At 36.7% G+C, this 21,304-nt stretch overlaps 1 protein-coding gene and 1 long non-coding RNA gene across 2 annotated transcripts; both read left to right on the forward strand.

Moving 5' to 3' along the window:
* The first annotated feature begins 2,758 nt into the window (after positions 1-2,758).
* Positions 2,759-6,985, forward strand: LOC104608745 (short-chain dehydrogenase/reductase 1-like). The gene is made up of 5 exons (XM_088889878.1): positions 2,759-2,947; positions 3,045-3,288; positions 4,527-4,595; positions 4,882-5,064; positions 6,250-6,985. The coding sequence occupies exons 1-5, from the start codon at positions 2,907-2,909 to the stop codon at positions 6,622-6,624; spliced, it is 912 nt and encodes a 303-aa protein (XP_088746004.1). The 5' UTR covers positions 2,759-2,906; the 3' UTR covers positions 6,625-6,985.
* Positions 6,986-11,343: 4,358 nt separating this feature from the next.
* LOC148790768 (uncharacterized) lies at positions 11,344-12,144 on the forward strand. The gene is made up of 2 exons (XR_016077275.1): positions 11,344-11,703; positions 11,803-12,144. It is a non-coding gene; the product is annotated as an uncharacterized LOC148790768 (long non-coding RNA).
* Positions 12,145-21,304: the final 9,160 nt, after the last annotated feature.

Here is a 21,304-nt window from a genome sequence, read left to right on the forward strand (position 1 = left end):
AGAAAAAGAGAAAGGGGAGAGAAAAAGGGAAGAAGTAGGCACTTACCACCATGCAGTGATCCGAGGCCAGCTTGGAGAGCGGCCTAGGGTGCATCCCAGCCCAGTCCGCGATCTCCTCCTGACTGACCGCCTGGTGGCTCCTCCGCGAGGCCACAAGGAAGTTGGTGACGCTTTCATCCCTCACCTCGGTAGGAAACCGCGGGAAGACGGTGGGGCCGGACCGCGAGGCCGGAGGATACTAATCCTGGGGTGGGACCTCTTCTTCTTCGCTGCCTCCCGCGGCTACTCCCTCGAACGACACAGGTGGGACCTCCGGTGGCGGAACAATGGATGGGTCCACAGCCTCGAACTCGATGGCCCCAGAAGTGGATGCTTGGTCGTGGCGCGACCTCTTCATCCTACGCTTCTGGTTGCTTGACAACAGGTGACGTGCATCCACACCAGACATGTTGGCTGCAAGAATCACAAGGCATTAGTCCAGCTCGTAAAAAAAAAGAAGGCAACCTAAAGGTAACCTACCGGGGCTCAGCCAGCATGCACAAGCTTATCCTCAGCCAAGTAATCCGAATAGAGAAAGGCGACCCCGCCCAGGACTGCAGCGTTTCCTGAACCTTCGGGTCCAAGTCAACGCTCGGATCCTGAATGGCGGCCCTCTAGTGGGTCAGAAAGGGCCACCCCTCGGGATTGCAAACTACAAAGTAACCCCGCTTCCAGGCTGGGATCCTGTTAGGCAGCTCATGGAGGAGCTTAAAGCCCGAACGGGGGGAAAAGTAATAAGAGCGCCTTTCTGGAGGGGCTCCGGGGGAGGCATTCTTAATTGACAAGATAGAGGCAAAGGTATCAAGGGAAAGAGGAAGACAATACTCAAAGAACAGGGAAATAGTCCCCACCAAGTTCCAAACAGAGTTCGGGTGCAGTTGGTCTATGGTGACATTGAAATGGGTAAGAACCTCCACTATCAAAGGGTGTAGAGGGAGTCGGAGACCAGCCACGAGCTGCTCCTCAAAGATCACGATCTCGTCGTGATCGTGTTCCCAGGGATAGTTGCCGGATGGGAGGCCGTAATTAATATCCTTGGGGAGGTTATAATGAAAGACTAGGGCCTGAAGTCTCTCCATAGACATGGAGGAAGGGCCAAAGCTATCCGGCTCCCAACCCCGGGAAGTGGAAGCCAAGTTACCGGAGGCTTCCTGAGCCTCCAAAGACCGCCCTTCGGGGAAACCCCAAGCTCCCCTTGAGCTCGAGGGGACCTCGCCCTGGTTACCGTCCCACAGGTACCCAGACATTGTTGGACAAGACAGGGGATTGACTAGAAAAAAAATGAACTGAGAAAGCGACGCGAGCGAGGAGAGCTCGAGCAAACAAGGTGAAGGCGTGACCTCAAAACCGAAAGCAAAGCAAGTTGGCATAAAAAAAAATAAGGCCTGGGGCCCTCCTATTTATAGCCACTGTGCTCGAAAGCCAACGGCTCCGATTGAAGCGAATCCAACGGCTCGCAATAAAGATGACCGCACGTCTTCCGAAACTGAAGGCAGTTTGGCACGTTTTTTGGCGTCCGAAAAACCTGAAAACCACGCGCGGTCAGTCAAAGTAATTTGAATTGGGGGTCAAATCCACCCATCATTTCATGAACTCCCCGCGCTAGAGCAAGACCCTTAACTCGAGGAGTGAGGGGCAATTGATGGAGGGTGATTTGACCCGACCTCCTAACCAGGGGACATGTGGACATGACTCGACGTAAATGACAGCTTGACCATAACTCGGCATAATGAGCTCGCTGAAAACTCGGCATGAACAGCTCGCCACAAGATAGCTCGCTACAACTCACTGCAGAACGGCTTGCTGCAAGTCAGCCGCTATTGGAGCTCGCTACAAAGGAGCTCGCTACGAAGGAGCTCGCTATTGAATAACCCGGAGTCTTCCGGAAACTTCTTATCTGACAAGACCGTGCCTGTCAGACTGCTCCCACGTCTCTTGTTTGGTGGTGCAGCACCTGCCAGTCCAAAGGACTGCGCCCACGTCTCACGCCAGGCGGCGTCGTGCACGCCAGTTCTGTGTAACGTCTCTCAACTGACGGGACCGTACTCTGTGACGGTTACCTGCACCAGTCGAATCAGCCTGGCGAATAACGGTTGTAGCAGAGAATCAGAGGCGGTTACACCCGATTTGATAGAGCATCAGTATATAAAGGCCCCGATTTCCAAGGGGCAAGGTAATCGAGAATGGCGCATCTTCACTCTTGGCATTTATTTATTCGTAACTCTCTCAGTTTTATGACGAGTTCTAACTTAAGCAGCGGAGTGTTCCCGCCGGGCGAACTCCCCGGAAATTCTTCGTCTTCTTCTCCTTCTCAGGTGCTGTCCGTTGCCAATTAGGAGTGAGGCCCTGCCAGATAGGAATGAACAGATCGTGCTACATCAGGGATCATAACTCAATCTTCCCTTAACAAACCTCCCGTCTTTTGGTGATCAAAGGTGGTGGTACAAGTCAATTGGTAAATAAGAGTGAAACAATGAACACGACATGTCTCACATATTTTACTTCATAATCATGGGTTGAGTTCTAATGACCTAGTAACTCAGATGGTCATTTGGCATCTTTCTCATAGATTCATTATCGTAAAGTTAGTGGATCTCATGTGTTTCTTGCTTTGTCCCCGACCATTAGACCTGTTCACATGCTGGATTTTGTTTGTATCTGCATAGTACATATTTTCAAACTCAGCCTTAAAGAGGCCTGTGAATATATAGGACAATTTCTAGCTAGCTATCTAAACTTAATGAGCTATTTCTAGTTCCTACATCCGTCGGTTATACGAGACAATAAGGATCTATATCTCATCTCCTTCACTTGCAGACCAAAAAGAAGAGATCTTTGGCTATAATCCTCCGGAAAAAATCATCGGAATGGCGGAAACAATCGAAAGTCCTACTGTTGCCACAAAGAGGTAGTTGATATGTTTGCTACTTAAGATTAATCAAATCATTCCTGTAAACGTTCTGATCGAATCCTCCAACATCTCCAATTGTGGATCTGTTTTGCAGGTGTGCAGTTGTTACAGGAGCCAATAAAGGGATTGGACTGGAGATCTGTCGACAGTTAGCATCTAAAGGTGTACTGGTGGTGTTAACAGCTAGAGATGAGAAGAAGGGTCTCCAGGCTGTTGAAAATCTCAAAGCCACCGGACTCTGTAATGTGATTTTTCATCAGCTAGATGTGATGGACCCCTCTAGTATTGCTTCTCTGGGAGATTTTGTCAAATCCCATTTTGGGAAGCTTGATATCTTGGTAACATTATTTTATTGGAACCAACGCTTTACAACATGAATGTATCTGTTTTTGTTTTCAAAGGCAAAGATAAGATGGTTTTGTTTCAAATTAAAAAAATATTATATGTTTTTGATATTGGTTTTTAAAACAAAAACAATTTTTTTAGTATAAAAATTATATGATTTATGGAATATGTATGAACATGTTTCTGTTTTGAAAATGAATTTTTTTATTTCACTTTTGAAAACCAAAAATACACACAATCAAGAATATGGTTTTGCTTTGTTTCTGGAAACCGCAACAAGAAAAACAATTTATGTTGTAGAACACCCCTTAAAAAAAGGAGTATTTTTCAAATTACAACATGAATGTTTTTGTTTTCGTTTGTTTTTTTAAGTTTCCACCTTGAAAAAAAAAACTTGCTTTTAACTGTGTCCTTGCATTGAAAAGCAGAGACGAGTTGGTTTTTGTTAAAAAAACGAAAAATACATTAGGGCTAGCTGCAAACATTATCTGATATTATCTGAATTTGAATTTGATCCTATTAATGGTGATCTGAATTTGACCCATTTAGAATTAGATCAAATATGGATTTACCCCTCTGATCCGATATAATCTGATTCAATTCGATTTAAATATATATGCTCATGTATAACTTAAAAATTATATTATATCTTTCACTGAAGTTGGTCTCAATGCATGTTATATTTTCATTAAATTGATGTCATAGGCTCAAGTTTTGTACAAATAAATTTCGATTCATTTTGTTCATAAAATGATCCAATTATAATCCGAATTCAATTTGAAGTCGCTAGATATCTGATGGATATGATCCGATTCTGAATATAACAAATTAAATTCGAATATACCTATATCTGATTTGGATTCAATCCGATCCATTTGCAGTCCTATAATACATGTTTTTTAAATCATCAAAATGATGATTTAAAAAAAAATAAATTTTATTCTAAACAAATTCAAAAATATATTTTCTTAAGAACTAATTTATTTTCAAACCAACTGATTTTAATTTGTTTTTAGAACTTGCAACAAGAAAAACAATTCAGACTGAAGAACACCCCCTTAATTTTTGTTTTCATTCTCACTATAGTTTAGAGTTTTAATGGAATCCCGTTGTTGCAATAATGGTACAGGAAGCACTTGTCTCTTTTCATTTGATTTCATTTTTCTTATAATCCATTAAAGAAAGATTTACTGCATGGGGAAGAGAGACCCAGAAGTCGAATCCTTTGCAGGTGAACAACGCTGGGATTGGTGGAGCGATAGTAGACTTTGATGCTCTCCCTAAACTTCTGAGTATTGAGGTAGAGTATAATCTCGCCTTTTATCAACCTACTTATTTTTTCTGCAACCTAGTCCTTTCATCAAGCTTCTCACAAGGCGATAGCTGAAGCTATTATTTAACATATTAACGATTGTTAACTTTATCTCAAAGGCTGACCTAGTGAGCCATATAACTTGTTAGCAGAGTTGCTAACCAGAATTGTTGTATAGATATTGGGTCAAAGAGAAAATTTTCTTATTGTGGAGGACGTGGGTGCCATAGTGTTATTAGCTACCAAACAGACTGAGGTTGTTACTTTGATGCAGACAAAAGGTGAGAAACCAAATTGGAAAGAAATAGTAATAAGCGAAACTTACGAGTTGACAGAAGAATGTCTGCAAACAAACTACTATGGAGCTAAAAGACTGAGTGAAGCACTTATTCCCCTCCTTCAGCTATCTGATTCAGCAAGAATTGTTAATGTTTCCTCTTCCATGGGGAAACTACAGGTATAAAATCTTCCTTCGAATCAAAACAATTGGAAATCCTTACTTGTATTATACGAAAGAAATTGCGTGTGGCATGTGAAGGCAACGACAACTTAACTTCTCTCAGATAGGGATGGCAATTTTTCGTATCTCCGACATAGGGTCGGGGATAGGGATTGTTTTGGTGGGGTACTGAGAATGGGGACAGGGATTGAAAGGAATTCTCGTATAAAATGCTATTTATATTAAATATATATTATTATATTATATATATATATATATCAAACCATATTTAACACATTATTTATAATAAGTAAATTCATTTTTCAAAAAAAGATACTGTTGTTTAAAAAATTTTGAAGATTCGGGTCCGTGTGGGGAACCATCTCCGTCAGGGATCGGGGATGGTGACTAATTTTAGAATCGGGGGCAGAGATGAGGAATATGATCCCCGCCCCATTGCCATTCCTACTCTCAGATTCTGGCTGACCCATGCGTCTTGGTGGTTTTTCTTCTATCAAATGAAGCAAATTATTACTTTTACCCCATTAACTGAATTTACTTTGTATATATTTTATTTTTAGTAAGGCTATGTTTGTTTGTAGCAGTGTTTTCCCGTTGACCCATATGGTCGGGGTGTTCGGCCTGGCAACCGTCTAGGCAATCGGTTCCATTTCACCCTTAACCCGATCCTTAGTAAAATACTGCTGATTTGATCAGTGAACTACCGATCTGGGCGTTCGAACCAGATGATCGAATTGTCGACCCAAAAACCGGTGGTCAGAACGATTCTGATTCTAAATCGGTTTTTAAAATCCTTGGCTTGCAATACAAATCTTATCGAATGCAAATTTTGATCTGGTTCAGTTTTATATTTGTTTGCAACTATGATTTGCATTATTATTTCATACAAAAGTGTCCTCATTTGCACTTGTTAGCAGTATAAATCTTGCATTCAAAAAGCTGTTGCAAAATTTGCACCACCTTGCCTTCTTTCCTACCACAATTCTATATATATGGAGATCATATCATTTTGCTTCATACTCCATGATTTTACTTTTGATAAACAAGTCAAATTTATAGCAAAAGTAAATCAGAAATTTACACTCGTTATTAATTGCACTATTGCATTTACACGAATTTAAATGAGTGGAAGGCTGTGCATGCATTACCCAATAATTGACGGTGGTTTTCTCAATGTTGCAGGGTATCTTCCATGAAAGAGCAAAAGAGGTGTTGAGTGATATTGATGGCATCACGGAAGAGAAAGTGGATGAAGTGATAAATGAGTTTCTAAAGGATTTCAGGGAAGGTTCTTTGGAATCTAGAGGCTGGCCTTCTTTGTCTGCCTATATAGTCTCTAAGGCGGCTCTCAATGCATATACACGGATTCTAGCAAAGAAGCTTCCCAATTTCTGCATAAACTGTGTCTGTCCTGGTTTTGTGAAAACGGATATCAACGGCAATACCGGTGTTTTAACTGTTGAAGAAGGTGCTGAGAGTGCTGTGAGGTTGGCTTTGCTCCCTGATGGTGGACCTTCTGGCCTATTCTTTTCTCGTAAGGAACCATCATCCTTTTAACTTTATTTGGAAGGTTTGGACCCAACTTAACTGCTTTTCATTTTTATAGTCTTTTAAGGATATTACTCATTTTTAGTTTTTAGTTTTATTTTTGGGGTTGCTTTGTTTTTTAGTTTTTTGAATCTGCTCTGAATGAAGACAAAATTTTATAGTGTTTTTTGTTTAAAGTGTAAGGCTTGGCCTGCCTTATTCAGCTTATGTGTCCGATTCGAATATATACGAAGAATTATGTATTTTGGTTTTTTTTTTTTTTCTTGTATACTTTTCGTCTTTATTTTGTTGGAAAAGTCAAGAGACTTTGGATGTATTTGAGGTTTATAATTTTCTATGAATGAGATTGTAAATGCATAGCTTTGTATTCTTCTTCATGCTCTTAATAGACCACCACTTTAATTTGAGTTCAATAAGAGGCTGGAGAAATGATCTAACACTTTGAAAATCTCTTTATGCAAAATTTGCATGGACAGAAATCGTTAGGCTCAGTTTGAAAGGAGTACATATGCAAATTTGTAGAGTGTAAATACATACAAAATATTACAAAATACATGGTTTTACACCCTACAAATTTGCATTTATACTCCTCCCAAACTGAGCCTTATAAGAAAAATGGTTAACATATGCCAAAATCTTTTACAGGATATAAAGAATACTGGGTTAATGGATATTCCACATCATCCTGATACGTGGACTTCATATGTGCAGAACTGATGGTGCAAATAGTTATTTCCATATCGGCCCAACATTTACTTGTAAAACCATAGACAATTCAGACATAGATCTCTGAGTAGAGAGATGAAGGGATGAGAGATCCATCGTATGGATGGCCAAACCCTGCAGGAAGGTTGAGCGAAATTTCAAAATTTCTCTCTCCCATTTAGGAATCGCATTGCCTATTTTAGAAAACTGCATTTTCAAGAATCGATCTTGAACTAAACCGGACCAGATCTGCAACCAAAAGGGAGGAGAGGGATATACCTGATACGGAGTAACAGTAACTCCCAATAAAGGTGTTCACGCCCAAGGAGAACACAAAAAATTGCTCCCACTGAAGATGACACGATGTGAGGTGAAGCAGAATCAGCAGGATGACTCTTAAGTAAGAACCAAATTCTTCAGCAAGAATGTAGTGGAGGGCTGGTGAGCACAATTTCAGATTACCTCTTCTAGCAAGAAGCAATATCAAGAACGGTTCTTGATCACTCTCACAAGTGGAGATCGAACTGGGTAGGGGCAGCAAGAGCAGGGAAGAAAAGAGTAGAAGACAAAAGTAGTCAAACTATGTAGTCTTCTCTTTGTATTCAGCGAATAGTGTGTATGGAGGTCGGCCCTGCTCTCTTATTTATAGCCTTAAAGAGAGAATCTCCTAATCCCATTAAGAGTTTCCTAATCCAAACCTTTTATTTGGATCTCGAATCTCTTTAATAGATAAGGATAATCCCTTATCTTATCTGCAGATAAAGATCAACCTTCCTAATCAAATTAGGAGTTCCTTTGATCTAAATCTTTATTTGGATCTGGACTCTTTAAGTGGATAAGGATAACTCCTTATCTTATCTATTGATCCAAATCCTAGATCTGCCCCTATTTAATTAATCTTATTAACCCAGTTTGAATTGGACTTTAGGCCCATTAAGTTTATGTGCTCATTTAACCTCTTAACCTGCTACCCAGTTGGCTCTCCTTGTATGGCGTGGGACCCAAACATTGATCTACACATTAGCCGCATGGATTCAACCCAGCCTTTGTTACATGGCCTGGCCGAATTCACTGTAGGAGACAGTGAATCCCTGAGTCCACCATGGGCTCTCAATGGGCCTAACATTTACACTAAATGGTCATTGGGTCCAGCCACCTTATGAAAACCCAAGGACTGTGGGCAGATGCAAAATTAGCCCATCAGGTATTACCCTCAATGGTCTTACACTTAACCTTTCAGCCCATAATGATCAGACACTGCTCAATAAGAGAGGACATTTCCCTCGGTTGCAAGATGTAGTGCTGCACTCTTTACTCACATGGATCCCGGGAATTAAAACATTTTGCAAACATTTTGAAACCATAATATATATATATATATATATATATATATATATATATATTGCAAAACAAATTTCAACGGTTGAAATCAACTGTCAGCAGTTTAGGTTTCCATCAGAGATAGTGCATCCCCAATCATACACTTTCTCTGACAAAGGGGCTGATCCTGTCACTGTGATCACCCACTCAGATGAATTCTCGGGCTATCCCAACATACCCAGGTTTTGACTCCATCTAAGGATCTCACTGATTGGCATATCAAAGACAGATCGATCCGACACCTAGTGCAGTACCATAATCGAGTCTGGGGGTCAGGTGTAACATCCAGTTTTGCCCATCTATCTCCAAGGTCCAGGGTGGTACATCAGTGTCAACCTTGGTAGGATAAATCTCCCAGATCTATCCAACGGCTATGAAGATTCTAAACTAACATGAGTTTCATAAATGCCTAGTTTAAGGGTATTACACAGAAACACACCACAATGACACAAATCAATTATGTACTTTATTCATTTACAATAAATGTCAAAAGATACATCAATCTGATTGGAGATAAGGGCATAACTGTCTAACAAGAGACCCATGCATCAAGCTAGCTTCTTCTTCGGTTTTTCTTCTTTGGTTGGAAAGACCGGCATTGTATTCCTATTCTACAAACTTGGGGTAAAAAATGGGCCTTTTTTCTTACCTAATCCAATGCCACACCAAACACCATATAAAAGTCATTCCTTGCCCTATTCAGCAAAAATGGTAAAAATGTCTCATTCTCTTAATTCTTGCTCATTCTAATGAATAACATTAGAGTGTTTGGTTACAAAGTTCTTGCCAAGGGCCACATTATTTTTAGAATGAAAAATCAGTTCCATAACACAAAAATTGAGTAATCTGTGGCATGAAAAATAGTCATGCCCCATCTTGCTCATTTCATTATTTGAGGAAACTCTGACTACAAAATTGTTGCCATAGATGTTTACTTTTGTGAAAACTTTTTTACAAAAGTACTTTTACAAAAACATTTTTATAAAAGTACTTTTACATGAAAACAATTTTACAAACCCACTTTTACGAAAGCACTTTTATAAAAGTACTTTTACATGAAAGCACTATTACGAAAGTACTTTTATGAAAACACTTTTATAGAAGTACTTTAAAAAAGCACTTTTACGGAAGCACATTACGAAAGTACTTTTGTAGAAGCACTTTTATGAAAGTACTTTTACAAAAGTACTTTTATAGAAGCACTTTACTAAAGTACTTTTACAAAAGTACTTTTACGAAAATGGAAGTGCTTTTATAAAAGCACTTTTATGAAAGCAATTTTATCAAAGTACTTTTATGAAAGCGCTTTTATAAATGTATTTTTATGAAAGCACTTTTATAAAATGACTTACGAAAATACTTTTATAAAAGGACTTTTACAAAAGCACTTTTATGAAAGTACTTTTATGAAAACACTTTTATGGAAGCACTTATATGAAAGTACTTTTATGAAAGCACGTTTATGGAAGCACTTATATGAAAATACTTTTATGGAAGTACTTTTACAAAAGCACTTTTAGGAAAGTAATTTTATAAAAGTACTTTTGTTAAAGCACTTTTGTGAAAGTACTTTTACAAAATATCTATGCCAACTGGTGGTAAACATTGACTGTTGGAGACCTATGCTGGAGGTTTGTGAATATCGACACAACTTTTTTTTTTTTTTTAAGAATGAAAATGAGCAACATAGGACATTTGTCAATCTGAAAAGAATTCATTTTTAGGGAAAAAGTGTTTGGTTCATAGCAATATTTTCTCATTCTGCCTATTTTTACATATTCTTGTCCATTTTAAATTTCATCTTGGGTAAGAATCAGAATTGAACCAAACATGGCATAAAGTTAATGAAATAGATAGGGCTACAAAAGTTGGGTTGCCTAACTTGAAGAATTTTGAGTACATTGGGTATGGGTTTGGGCCCATTGAAAATTTAACAAATTCTCAACCCAACCCTAATCAAGTTGCACCCAGACAAATGGGGCCTATATGTCCAAGAAATTCTAGCCATAGGGTGATATATAGGCAATGAGATCAACCTTTACAAAGAACAATAATACGTAGAATCCAACCACCATGCATTTAGAATTTTTTTATGGTGAATTACATCAAAATTTTAACCAACCACTTTAAAGGCAGTCACGCGGTCTATTTAAATTTAATTGTCATTGTTTTTTTATGGAAAATGAACACCTATTTTTTATTGGTTCACATGCTTTATAAAGTGTATTTTCATGTATCGCAAGGTGTAGGGCCCGTTTGGCAAATCTTTTTGAGAAGATCTTCTTGTAGTTTTGACAGTCAAAAGACGCATTGAACTTTTGACATAAGATTTGGGCAGCCCGAAGACTGTTTGGCAGGCACACATCTTTTCGTGTGTCATTTCGGGTCTTTCCACGCAAGATTAAAACATGAAAGACGCAAGAAGTTTCATTTGGAGCTTCCTGAAATCAGCCCAAACGAATAGACCAATTTTTGGTCTTGCCAACTTGTAAACAGCCGAAAGACTACACGGAAAGACACGCCAAATGGGCCCATATTTATCATTAAAGACTTTAACACATTAAAAATGTTATTGTGACTTATGGTTTTATCATTTTATCATTGGTTCATTCACATTTTAGTTGCAACAGTTTTCATATAATGCAATATGTGTTTTAGAAATATTATCTAAAACTCGCCATGACTTTTAAATACATCCATAGAGCCCTGTCAATGATCTGCCGTTTAATGATAAATGGTATAATCAAATTTCCCTTACTATCCCTCCAAATATCCCAGCATATGATGTTGGGAGAAGTATTATTCATCATCTTCTTCCTCCCAATGACTGAACTAGAGGCAGAGAGGTGCCTCTCTCTCTCTCTCATCCCTCTTATCCCTTTCATCGCTTTCATCTTATTTTCTCAGGTGAAATTTGTAGAAAAAAATAAATAAGTAAAAGAGGAGGGGAAAGACAAATAGACCAAGAAGTTTCTAGCAAACACTGAGCCTCAAGAAAGAAAAGTAAGGAAAAATGATGGTGAAATTAGATTTTCCTGTCTAGCAATTGGTGTCATATCTGTAAGTCTAAGACATTATCTTTTCTATCAAATTTCTTTGTAGGTATCGGTCGTTCTCCTCTATACCAATTCCAACAATACGAGCTGGGGCAACTCAAATGTTTGGCAAACTTAAGGTTTCAGTTGATGGGTTTTTTGTGGGATTTAGTTGTTTTGAGTTTCAAAATAAAGGGCCCTAATGGGCCAAGTTGCGTATTTGTGGGGGTTTCTAGATCTCTGTTTGGTTTTTCCTCATTTAGTGTTTGGATGAAAAATCATGTCATTTGATTACATTCTAGATAATATCAGAATCACAGGTTGTGGTTTCTTATTTTAATGGAAATCATGAAGTGGTCGATCGTGTTCATTGTGGCTGTTTGCTAATCCAAGGCGATTGTTTGACGGCCATCAGCTTCAAGATCCATGGTGGTGGAATCATTTGTTTCTGGATGGCTTTGGCTTCAGAAATTGGAGATATAACCATTTTTATTCGTAGGGGTTGTCAAACAGCATTAAGTACTTGTTTAAACAAGTATTTAACAATAAGTATTTATACAATAAGTACTTATTTCTCAAACCACTTAATCACCAAACATAATCTCAATATCCTAGTTCATACTTTTGCTGGTGCAAGTTTTGGAGTTGAAGGGAAACGGGTATCCACAGCCCCTCTTTGGGAGGACAAAAAAAGGAGGGATTTGTTGAACGGGATGGATGGTGTTGATCTATACAGTCCTTGTGTACAATCTACGAAACAATGCAACAACTTAGAACCATCATTGTCCACATAACCGCCAAAAAGTGGCTTACTATTTGGGGGTGGTTTGGTGATCTAAATTGCTTAAATGATTATGTAGATAATTTCTGTTAATGAATCACTAAGGGTGATCCAATGGAGGGTGAGCTTTGGACAATAAAAACTCTCTTCTAGATCGATGTTTTAAAAAAATTGTGGTGAATTTAAGAGAAAATGTGAAAATGTTAAGGTGAGTTTTAGATAATATCCCTATATTTTATCTGATATGAATCACCCAAATGTTTAATAATTAAAAGCCCTTCAAGTTACTTGTAACTTAATAACATTTATCACTCTCGTTAGTCCTTCCATCCAAAGCCCCTAATTCCCTAAGACTGAATTATGGTTGCTTGTTTGTTCTCTTTTTGTATGATACTAGTAATTAAATGTGCACATGCATTGCACATGATAATTTCAGTAATAGCTCAAAAAATGATAATTTCATTACCCTTATCTAACTCGAAATAAAAACGTAAATAATTAAAGCATGATATGCTTGTCGATTTAAATTTTTTTATTTTTGTTTTCATTGTTAATAAAAATAATAATTTATCTTGCCTATTTTTGTTTAATATGATAAATGTATGAATTTAGATATGTGCACGTTTTCTCGTATTTTTCTAATCTTCTGTTTTTATCAATTTTATGAGTTTTTATTGTATAATTATGACATCATTTGTTTTTGACTTGAAAGAAAAATGATCTCATTTTTGGGTAGTTTTAAATTTTCTATTCCACTTTCATACTTTATTTAGAAAAAGTAATTCTTGTTTATCACATTTATTTTTGTTTAATATGATCTCATTTGCTAAGTTTTCTTATTTTTTATTTCCATATATTTTAGTAGTTATTATTTAATTATGAGATTATTGGTTGACCTATTTTACCTAAATAATTCGGATTTCCTGCTAACCTCTTCCTCTTCTCCTCTCTACTAACCTACTTAAATCAGGCCACCTATCCCCATCTGTCCAACCTCCCAACAAATTTCCAACAAAGGTTAACCCTCCATTAACTAAATTATTTTTTATGGATTAATCTTTTGAGAAAATAGATCCCTACTTTTTAGTTACCCATGCCACACATTTTCCCTTTTTCTCTCTATTGATTGTCATTGGAAACCTAAACTGGATAGAACTTAGAAGTACTCTGCAAGTCTGAATAAACCAATCTCCTCTCTCCCAATACTGTTGAATGCACTTGCAGACAAGACAGCTCTTCTTTTCCGTGGATTAGAAACAAGCTTAGATTAAAACAGATACTCTTGGCACTGTATTTTCTTCATCTTCAATAATCGTACGATCAACTTTTGAAATAATCTCTATTTTATTTTTTAAAAATTATTTGATGTAGTTATTTATGTATTATGGATTTTTATTTAATAATATCTCAGAAAAAAAATATTGAAGACAAGAAAGAGATCTTCATCTTTTATAATAGTGCAATTGAAGTTTAGAAAGAACCGCAATCAAAATTTGCTAAATCTTTAATAATCGAGTGGTTTCCCCCTAAAAAATAATTTAGTTAACGGAGGGTTAACGTTTGTTGGACATTTGTTGAGAGGTTGGACAGATAGGGACAAATGGCCTGATTTGTGTGGATTAGCATAGAGGAGAGGAGGAAGAGGTTAGCAGGAAATCCGTATTGGTGCAAGGTGGGTGGGTTGAACTCAACCCAAGCCCAACCCCTAAGAGTTGGGACTAAGGCTTGAGTCCAAGTCTAATTTGTTAAGTCTAGGCCCAATCCAAACTGAAATTTGATTTACTCGGGTTGGGCCCAGGCCAGGGCCAGGCTCATGTTGCTAAATCAACCCACACTAAAATTTAGCATAAATGTATGTGTTTATGTATGCATATATGTATGTATTAGCGGGCCCTCACGTGATCAATGGGGAAATCAGCAAATTGGTTAATTTTATTAATTGATAATTTAAAAGATGTCAGGATTTTTCTTTTTTTTTTTTTTTGTAAAGGTCAAAGTACAAGTAAGACTTAAACATTTTTGTTCCATGGAGCTACACAACTAGGGTGATCATCTTCCAAACCCATAAAGCTCACCAACCCAAGTGCAAATTGGATTTGATCCTAAGTCTTTGCTACACAACTATTAGGAGACTTTACCAACCAACTATTTGACACTTTGGTAGGGAATATTTAAAATTAAATTAATAAAAAAATCTCTATTTATTGTTGTTTTCACAATAGAAAAAACTTAAATATCTTGAAAATCCTTAGTATAGAATATTGCTATGAATAAATTACTTTTCAAAAATTTATGAATACATTTTTGAATTGATATGAAAAAAGTTTTCAAAATTTATTGATATGATTAAATTAATTTTCAAAAAATCTGAATTTGTGAATAATTAATTATAGAATATATATAAAAAAATTTAGTAAATTATATTTTTTGACTTAACATTCACTAAATTAAATTACCAAAAATATGAAAATTAGTTCATGGAAATCACTAAATTAAGATTTCACAACAAATACCAAAAACTAATATAAATTAGCAATAATTATGGAAACTATTAATAATTACCTAATGTAAATTATCAATATTAAAATTCCTCAAAACGTTTCCATTTCAATAATTACCAAAAACCAATGTAAATTACCAATAATTAACTATGGAAATTATTAAAATTTTCCAATTTGATATTTCAAATAAATATTAAAATTTCAAAATATTTATGGAAATTCAAATAAATATTAAAATTTCAAAATATTTATGGAAATTCAAATAAATATTAAAATTTCAAAATAGTTATGGAAATTATAAGTATAGATAAAATTCTAAAATAAATTTCTAATGTAGTATTTAATAAGTACCAAAAACCAATGTAAATGAAAATATCAATAAATAATTTTTTTACCTAAGTTAATTTCAAAGTCAATAATTTTCTAAATTTCCTAAAAGGTTGAACCTTTGACCCACCACTTGAATAGGAAAATGGCTATGTTTTTGGGTATTTTTTGAATTTTTTATTTCATTTTAATCATCAATAAAAAATTTTATTATTGGCCATACTTTTTTTAATATGACAAATATATAGTATTGGAGATGTGCTCAAGTTTTTCCACTTTCTTTTTGCATTTTTTGTATAAATTTTAGATTTTTATTTATCTTTATTTTTTTATTATTTAACTATGATACCATCACCATGGGTTGGCCTATTTAATCCAATGATTTAACTACTTACCATCTAGAATGAAGGACGATTTCGTTTCCATGTTCTAAACACATAGGTTTTGTACTGTTAAAATTATTGGATACTAATTTAATTATTACAATTTATTATCGAAAAATAAAAATATCTCAAATAAAGGATTTGATCATAAAGAATGGGAGTTAACACATTTAGGACTCAATGAGACGGAAATGAATGATGTGAAAAATAGTTCAAATTACATTTTTGTCCTAATAGTCAAAGATGGACCAAATTCAAAAGTAGGGGTGTTTTATTCAAGAAAAATTCTACAAAGCTTATTTCTTTAATGTACCTTGATCAGAATGAAAGAATAAAAGTAATGATTCAAATTACATGTTTACCCTCATAATTAAGAGTGATCAAATTCAAAAATAGGGATTTTTTAATAAAAAAAGTCCATAATTTGAACATATTTATCTCTTGGTTTTGATTATGTTGTTGGAAAAACATGACATTGGAACATCTTATAACCAATCATCGGGCATTGTAAAAGTGGTAACCAATCAAGTGAGTTTTCATCAAAATTCATGACAGGGTTTTGATTGGTCAAAGCCTTTTTGGTAGCATGTCTTTTTAGCATCATAAGTTTTTCATTTCCACTTTTGAAAATAGAACAGATGGGAATTGAATTAATTAGAGAGCCTTCCGATTAAAGGTTTAGCTAATATTAGACCTTGTCTATGTAGAGATAAAGAGACTTAGCCGAGAGGGCTATTTCTGTAATTTAAATCTTGTTGTATTTTATTTTCTTCTTGTACACTATCTTCTCTTGTACTCTAAGGACAATTTGGTCCTTTTACTTTTCTTAACATAAAGTTCTCTCCTAGGATGTCGAGCTCCACAATGGACACACTCACAAACTTACTGTTGTCTTTTTCTCTTCTGTTTTACAAACCTAGACCAGCCTGTAACATGGTATCAGAGCAAGTCACGATTTGACCTTTTGAGCTTGCTTCTTTGTCCCTTGAATTCTTTGGCATTTAGGGGTTTTCCTAACAATACTTGGGAACCCTCTTGTGCCCTAGAATTTTCTCTCTCAAGGCAGTTTCTATCAGACCTTGACAGATATGAAATCTAGAAGTTTGCGCCATCAACTTCATCTTCTCTCTTCGACCTGCACTTGGAGACATTAGATCTACTTGAAACTCTAGATCTAGTGTCACCCAAAGGATTTCTTTTGATCCTCTTCAGCTAGGCTGAAATTGGTTTGTTTTAAGATGGGTTTTATCTTTCTCTTAGTTCAGCATACTGTGATAGTTTCCTTTTTTGGACATTTGATCGAAAGGTACCTGTCTATCATCATCTCTTCTTTAGTTTCTGATATCAGTCTTGGAAATCAGTAATTTTCTTTGTAATAATGGCTTCGGAGAGAGTAGATGTCCTCCTAGTTAAATTCAATGGATCAAATTATGCTTCATGGAAGTTTAATTTCCAGTTTCATGTTGAGGCAAAGGGCCTTTGGGGCTACTTAGATGGGACTATAACTAAACCTGATGACTCATATGTTAAGTCTTTAAATCAGTGGAAAATTGACAATGCAAAGATTGCATTATGGATCCTCGGATTTACTGAGATTGACGTTGCCATTCTTATGGTAGGTTATAGAATAGCCTATGAGATGTATGAGTATCTTGATAAGGTATATCAATAATCAAACACCTCTAGGCAATACCAAATAGAGGTTGATATCTTCTCATATTATCAAGGAGAGAAAGGTCCAAGAGTATTATGTAGGGTTTATTAATCTCTAGATAGAATATGAATTAGTACACATGGGAAAGGATTCATCAAACTGCTGTGTGAGGTATGTGAAGGAACACTTTGATAGAATGAAGGTTATGCATTTCTTAATGCATCTTAGGCCTAAGTTTGGAGTTGCTAGGTCTAATATCCTGAGTAGAGGAACTCTTCCCAATTTATATACCATTCTTAGGGAAATTCTGAGAGCTGAAACTAGATTTGCTACACAGTCCACACTTGATGGGAGGAAAGACTCTAATATTGATGTTGTTTTCTTGGAAACCAAATCAAAGGGAAGAGGGATTTCTCCAGAATTCAATGCTATGAATGCAAAGAGTTCAGACATGTTGTCTCACATTGTAAGAAGAAGAACACATGCATGTATTGCAAATAATAGGGACATACCATTACAGAATGTCCCACTTGGACACCAAAGGGAAATGGATCTAATAAGAAGAAAGCGTCTTATAAAGCCTATTAGACAACCATGGAGAATTCAGATACCTCATCTACCATTACTTCAGTGACTTCACAAAATAACTCTTTTGGTGGTATTTCTGAAGATTAGATTCGGCAGCTCATGTCCTCAGCTATCTCTTCCACTTTCTGAGCTATTGGCCTGTCTAGTAACTCTTCAACCTTCTGTCCCTCCTTAAACCACCTTTGGATTATAGACTCTGGCGCCTCTAATCATATGATGGGGGCCTCCGTTAGTCAGTCTCCTAAACCCCATCTTTCTAATATACACATTATCACTACAAATGGTGAAAAACTAGATGTACTTAGTTGTGATGATTTACACCTATCTACCTCAAAATCATCTTACTTTCACCTACACAAGACCTTATTTGTACCCAAATTAACAATTAATTTGATTTCTGCTAGTCAACTTGTGGAAGATGGTAATACCATTTTATTTTCCTCTAATGGTTGTTTGATACAGGACCAACAAACTTGGGAGGTGAAGGGGAAGGGGCATAGACTGGGTTAACTGTTTGCTCTAGAGTTTGAGAAGAAGAAAGTTGATTCAGTTTTTTCTTCGTGTTTACTTTCTACTGCATATAGTTTTAAACTTTTTAATTGTAATAATGACTGGAACTTGTGGCATAGACGCCTCAGTCCTCCTTTTACTAAGAAACTTGATTATCTATTTGCTTCTGGTAGTTTACCTAATGTTACTACTTCTGTTAAGAATGTTAATAAATATTGCATTACTTGTTTCTTGAGCAAAATTCATATTTTACACTTTCCTTTTTCCTTCTGAGCATGCAACAATACCTTTTTATTTGATACATAGTGATGTTTGGTCGTCTCCAGTTACTTCTAGAATGGAGTTCAAATATTTTGTTACTTTCATTGATGACCGCACTCATTTTACTTGGATTTATTTCCTCTACAAGAAATTTAAAGTCTATCATAAATTTAAACTTTTCCAAGCCTATGTTGCCACCCAGTTCGAAGGAAGAATATGTATTTTACGATCTGATTTAGGGGGAGATTACTATGATGGGGATTTTTAGGCTTATTTTAAAGAACAGGGAATCCAATCCCAAAATTCATGTTCTGGTATTCCACAACAAAGTGGATTGGTAGAAAGAAAGAATATAAACATCTTGAGTGTAGTTCGGACCCTTCTGTGAGACTCTCATGTTCCTTCTTGGTTTTGGGTGGAGACGGCCAGCACTGCTGTGTATCTAATAAATCATCTTCCATCTTCTATTTTGAATAGTACCTCTCCATTCCAGTCATTGTTTCACAAACCTCCTAACCTATCCTTGCTCAAAGTTTTTGGTTGTGTTTGTTTTACTCATCTTCCGCCCCATGAACATACCAAGTTGATTGCACAGGCAGCATTATGTGCTTTTGTGGGTACAGCCCTGACCACAAGGGATTCTTGTATTACGATCCCGAAGCTCATCATATTAGGATCTCTCATAATGTCATCTTTCTTGAGCATATTGTTAAATTTCCTGCTCCTTTTGTCTCTTTGTTGCACAACTTTGGTTCCATAGATCCTCCAAATGCTCCAACATCACCTGCACAACAACTTTAGACCTACTTCAGAAGACAAAAGTCTACATCAGCTCCTATGCCCCCTCCGCATTCTCCAACATCAGTTGCTAATCCAGTTACTCCATTCATCTCTGTAAGTTCTCCTAACCTACCACTTGAACCCATTGCCCCCACATTGTGCCGCTCTTCTAGAATTATTCGCCTTCCTAACCACTATGGTTACTCTCCAGATCATAGTTCCTTTTCTACTGTCTTATCCACCACAGACATTCCCAAGACTTATCAATAGGCTGTAGCTATCCCATATTGGAAAGATGCCATGGACTCTGAGATCCAAGCTCTTCTTGAGAATGACACCCGGGAATTGGTCGAGGCTCCTCTTGAAGCCTCTCTCATTGGAAGCCGTTGGGTCTACTAAGTAAAGTTGGAGTCAAATGGAAGTCTAGATAGGTACAAGGCTAGACTTGTTGTGCAAAGCTATAAATAGGAATATGGGATAGACTATGAAGAGACATTTGCTCTTGTGGCAAAAATGACTACAGTCAAAATCCTATTATGCATCTCTACAATTAAAGATTGGACAATTCATCAGATAGATGTGAAAAATGCTTTTCTTCATTGAGAATTGAAGGAAACAATTTACATGAAACCTCCCCTGGATATAACACAGATCCAGAGCTTGTTTGTTGTCTCAAGAAGTCTCTATATGGCTTTGAAACAAGTACCCACAGCCTGGTTTGAGAGATTCAGATCTGTGATTACTGATGCAGGTTTATTCAAAGCTTTTTTTATCACTCTCTTTTCACTTTGCATCGGATTCAGGGTATGACTCTTCTCCTCCTATATGTTGATGATATAATTATTACAGGGAATGGTGTGGAGGGAATCACTGGTCTGAAAAAACTCTTTTAAGATGAACGTTTTGGGACCTTTAACCTACTTATTGGGACTTGAGGTCAACCGTAATTCCCATGGCTATTTTGTTAACCAGCATAAGTATGCAATGGATCTTGTCAAAATGGCTAATTTCAGTGACTCCAAGATTTTTGATATTCCCTTGGAGGTTAATTTGAAATTAAGAAAGGATAAGGGCTCTCCTCTTGAAGATCCTACTCTGAACCGATAGTTGGTGGGTAGCTTAATATATCTCACGATGACTCGGTTGGATATTATCATATACAATCCAAATAGTGAGCCAGTTTGTCTCATCTCCACGACAACCTCACATGTTTGCAGTTCATCGGATTATTAGGTATCTGAGGGGAACCCTATCTCATGGTTTATACTTCTCCTCCTCCTCATCCACCAGCCTTACTACCTATGCTGATGCTGATTGGGCTGGTTGTCTAGACACTAGATGATCTACTACGGGATGGTGTGTCTTTCTTGGTAACTCTTTCATTGCTTGGAAGTGTAAGAAACAATCTATAGTTTCAAAATCTTCTACTAAAGCTGAATATAGAGCCATGTCCTCTATATGTAGTGAAATTATATGGCTTAGGACTCTGCTACATGACATACTACAGGAGTCATTGCCATCAGTTCCCCTCTTTGCCTCTAATCCTTTTTTCCATGAACGCATAAAGCACATTGAAGTTGATTGTCACTTTATTTGCAATCTTCTTCAAATTGGCACTATTTCTCTTCCTCATGTGTCCTCTGGGCTTCAACTTGCAGATCTCTTGACAAAAGCTATGATGTGGGCACACCACTTTTTCCTTATGGACAAACTGATGTTGATTCCTAGGCATCAATTTGAGGGGGAATGTAGTGATAAAGAAAGTTGGCCGAGAGGGCTATTTC

Source organism: Nelumbo nucifera, chromosome 6 (genome assembly GCF_055504915.1).
Source record: "Nelumbo nucifera cultivar China Antique chromosome 6, China Antique-T2T, whole genome shotgun sequence".
Lineage (NCBI taxonomy): Eukaryota > Viridiplantae > Streptophyta > Magnoliopsida > Proteales > Nelumbonaceae > Nelumbo > Nelumbo nucifera.

What these genes read in the sequence shown, in the direction of transcription:
- LOC104608745 (XM_088889878.1), top strand. Translation starts at nt 2,907, where the DNA reads ATGGCGGAAACAATCGAAAGTCCTACTGTTGCCACAAAGAG. An exon ending in CCTACTGTTGCCACAAAGAG is followed by an intron (nt 2,948 to 3,044) that starts GTAGTTGATATG and finishes TCTGTTTTGCAG; the next exon opens with GTGTGCAGTTGTTACAGGAG. An exon ending in CTAAACTTCTGAGTATTGAG is followed by an intron (nt 4,596 to 4,881) that starts GTAGAGTATAAT and finishes ACTTTGATGCAG; the next exon opens with ACAAAAGGTGAGAAACCAAA.